The sequence below is a fragment of the Cariama cristata genome, unplaced genomic scaffold, assembly GCF_000690535.1.
Source record: "Cariama cristata isolate BGI_N322 unplaced genomic scaffold, ASM69053v1 scaffold36860, whole genome shotgun sequence".
In the NCBI taxonomy this organism is placed as follows: domain Eukaryota; kingdom Metazoa; phylum Chordata; class Aves; order Cariamiformes; family Cariamidae; genus Cariama; species Cariama cristata.
This window is the reverse complement of record NW_009597017.1, coordinates 1,552-5,327: the sequence shown is the minus strand read 5'-3', so window position 1 is coordinate 5,327 and position 3,776 is coordinate 1,552. Positions and strand designations below refer to the sequence as shown.

At 56.5% G+C, this 3,776-nt stretch overlaps 1 protein-coding gene across 1 annotated transcript; it reads left to right on the top strand.

Annotated features, from left to right (window-relative positions):
* Positions 1–554: 554 nt before the first annotated feature.
* LOC104167892 (spermatid-specific manchette-related protein 1-like) lies at positions 555–3,367 on the top strand. The gene is made up of 6 exons (XM_009708292.1): positions 555–692; positions 1,873–2,014; positions 2,553–2,665; positions 2,783–2,858; positions 2,983–3,164; positions 3,278–3,367. The coding sequence occupies exons 1-6, from the start codon at positions 555–557 to the stop codon at positions 3,365–3,367; spliced, it is 741 nt and encodes a 246-aa protein (XP_009706594.1).
* Positions 3,368–3,776: the final 409 nt, after the last annotated feature.

Here is a 3,776-nt window from a genome sequence, read left to right as displayed (position 1 = left end):
CTCCCCTGGTGCAACTTGAGACCGTTTCCTCTTGTCCTATCGCTGGTTACCGGGGAGAAGAGACCAACCCTCACCTCACTACACCCTCCTTTCAGGTTGGTGTAGAGGGTGAATACGGGAGAGAAGGACTGGAAAAGCCACAATCACTGCTCCTGCACTTCCTAAAATAAAATTATCTTGATTAGGACGAGCTGAAACTGTTTCCTACCATGGTTAAGTTAATTGCCTGCAGGAGGGGAGGAAGTCTGGAGCCAGGACAAAGCCAGGAGGTTGCAGCCCATGGAGGGATGCTGGCAGCAGTTGCTGTGCCATAGGCTAGGACCATAGCGTAGCTATGGGACTGAGAGAAAACCATCAAATCCCCCTGCTTCAATGCTGTGACATCACTCATGGCATAAGCACCACCCTGGGCTGGCAGAGCAGTGGCACCAGCACCGTTCCCTTTTCTGTGAGGGCTGCAAACCCCCAGGCCCACACAGCGCTGCTCATCCAGTGGGGCATCCCCGGGACCCTTTGGGACTCCAGGGTCTCCCATCCCGGTGGGCTGCTGCACCATGTTCCCGTTCTCCAAAAAACACGAGACCCCTGTCAGCACTTATACCAACTCCTACCGCCTACCACGCTCTGTCAAAAAGACCATCCAAGAGCAGGGTCCACAGCAGCTCTGGAAAGAAAACAAGTTTGTGACGCAGGTAAGTGCTACGGGAGGAGGAAACCTTGGGGTTTCTACCCCTACCCAGCTGTGGATGCTTAGTGCTGGGCAGGGGGGTGGTGTGGGGACTCATGGGGCACCTCACTGCATGTGTGTATTGGGGGACATCGTGCTCCCTGGTTAGGACAGTGTTTGACACCCCATGGCCTGTGCTCACTGGTTTCTTGTTCCCTGGAGCTGCAGCCCGCAGTGGCTTTGGGATCTCAGGGCTGACAATCATCAGCACAAGCTCTCACACATCAGCCCTGTCCATCAGTAGGTTTCAGAATGCACAGGGGGCACAATTTGCTGAGGAAGGGGAAACTGAGGCAGTGGTAGGGCTCAGCCCAGGGCTGCTGTGTGACACAGTGGCAATGGGGAGCAGGTCGAGTGGCTCTGAGTGCTGCCCTAATGCACAGCCCCCAGGCTCAGGTGAGTTCTGACTGTGAGGCATTCCATGCCAGGGGGACCGTGCGAAGGGCAGAGGAGAGATCTGGACACCAAAAAAACCCTCCCAGCCCTGGTCCTGGAGGAGGAGGGATCCCTGAGCCGTGGCCCCACTGCAGGGGGTGTCTGTGGGACATGCAGCTTTCCCCACACAGGCTAACAAGCGTACAGGCTCTAATGCAAAGCACACTGCAAACTGGCTCATCGCTTGCAGCCTCGTTAGCATGTGCATTATAATGATGGAGCCAGCAGAGGGCACGGAGAAGGGTGTCACCACTGTGCAGGGACAGAAATGGCTCATGCAACCAGGGAACTTGTCTTCCCCTCTTGGGCTTTGCCAGCTGTAGGACATCGGTTTTGTCCTGTAACTCCCTTCCCAACCTCTGCTGGACCCATACCTGGCAGTCCCAGTGCACCCACCCCATCTCCCACTCTGCAAAGTGCCTGGATGCCTAAGGACACCCTGGATGCAGGGGGAGAGGAGCCAATGATGCTCAGCCATCCTCTGTCCCCCAGTTTTGGCTGAGTGGGAAGCTTGTGCTAATCAAGGTCAAGGTGCTGCTATGACCCCTGTGCCCACCCACTGTGAAAGGAGGCTTGGTGCTTGGATCTCCAGCTGTGTCTCCAGCATTAGACCCTGCCCAGTAATCGGCTTCACTCTGTGCCCCAAGGGCCACAAAGGCAGACGCTGCCGCATGGCCTGGGTGTCTCTCCCCACTCTCTGCTGTCTGCAGGGATTAACAATGCCCCCGGTGCAAAATCCGGTGAGCCAAGGTCAGCCTGAGCAGCTGATTAAGGCGGCAATGCAGGAGTACTCCAGGAACACCATCGACCCTGCTGCCTACTGGCTCAAGAACTGGCTGGCCAGGTCCAAAGGTACCACTGAGGTCCCAGCTGTCCCCCTGTGTCACATGGGGCACATCCCCATGGGGTCAAGGATGCTGAGAGTGCTGGCAGCTCTGTTCATTCCCCTTTTATATCCTGTGTCTCCACCACAGTGACAAAGAGTCCCTCTCTCAGCATCTGCACTTGTGGCTTTTCAGCAGCCACATATCCCTGTCCCAGCACTGAGCCTGTCCCAGGGATGTCTGCAGGTCCCCAGGCTTCTCTCACCCAGTGGCCCCTAAATACCCTCTGGTCGTAGGTGCTGCCTAGAGGACACCCTCCTGGCACCCCATAGCCCCCAGGGACCAAGGCTCTGTGGGCAGGGATGAGTGACCAACGAGCTGGAAGTGGTGGGTGTCATCTCCATCACAGATCCTTAACATGGCCCGCAGGAGCAGCGCCTCTGACATAACCCCTGTCCCTGTGGCATTGCATTTCGGGGGAAAAAGGGAACAGTTGGGACTCTCCGGCCATCCCTTTGCACCCCCAGCATCACCGGACACACCTGCCTGTCACTTTTGTGTTGCAGAGAAGTACAACCCAGTTTTTGTCACAGAGGACAAATATATCACCTGGGGAACAGGTCCCTGCAACAGCGCAGCCTGGAATAAGCACTCCTCTTACCTCCCTCTCCTACCCAAGGTAGAGTCCAGCCCCCTATGGCCCCCCCAAACTGGAGCCACCTCAGGCTCCGCTGGCACCTCAGGCTCCGCAGCGAAAGGATGGCAATCCAGCAAGGGTTGCCATCGCTTCTTGCAGGAGACAAGGATGGAGACCTTCCTACACAGCATACCTGTGTTGTACACCTTGAAACCCACCTGCCTCAATCAATCTGGTAACTACCCTCCGTCTGTCCCTGTACTCCAGCTGTAGCTGTGCCTCTGCCACACTGGTATCCTTCCGAGTGATGGGCTGGCTGCTCCTCCTTGCCTTTACCCTCGCCATCCCTCTGCTTGCAGAGAGGGCGGTGATCACCGACATGCTGCACCGGCTGCCCGTGTACACCGTGACGGGGAGCGGGCTCTTCCAGTGCTACTACAGCCCCTGCTCTGGGCATCACTACTGCCTGCGAGGGATGGACTGCTACCTTGATGGGGCGCCTGCCATCAGAAGGCATCTCCACACACTAGGAGAGAGGGCTGTAAGGCTGAGGTGGCTTCGGGTGGGATGGGATAGGACAGGATGGCTTAGAGTGGACACGACCTTCCTTGTCCTTGGGACCACTGCTTACCTTACCTCTTCTGTCTCTTGCAGGAGTATCCCGTGCTGCAGTTACAGCCCCAGAGCAATGTTCTGCACACTTACCCATCACCCCCAGCCGTCCTTGCCGTACAGGAGCCCTAGGTGTGGACAGGTTCAGCGGGGGGAGTGCCCCAAACCGGTTGCCCTGGGGAAAAAGCCTATTATTTTTTCCTAATGCCAGCCACTCACTGGCTCTTTTTTCATGAGGGTTTTGCGCAAAATTGCTTAAAGGATTATTCTGGGGATGAAGGTGCAGACTGCAGACCCCAAGGGGTAGCAGATCCTATCACGGTGCCTGTGCAGGCATTGATGTGGCCATTGCACCTCTATCTCGCAGGCTAAGTGAACGTGACCAGGGAGGGCAGGACACCGTTGCAGTGCTGGGCTGTGGAGTGTGTTGTGTTGCTACTCATGGAGAAGCAGTTGCCAAATTTACTGCCAGGACAGTTGTTTCTATGCTTAATCTTATATCCAGCGGTCCTTGGGACTGTGCAGCACCTCAAATCTTGCT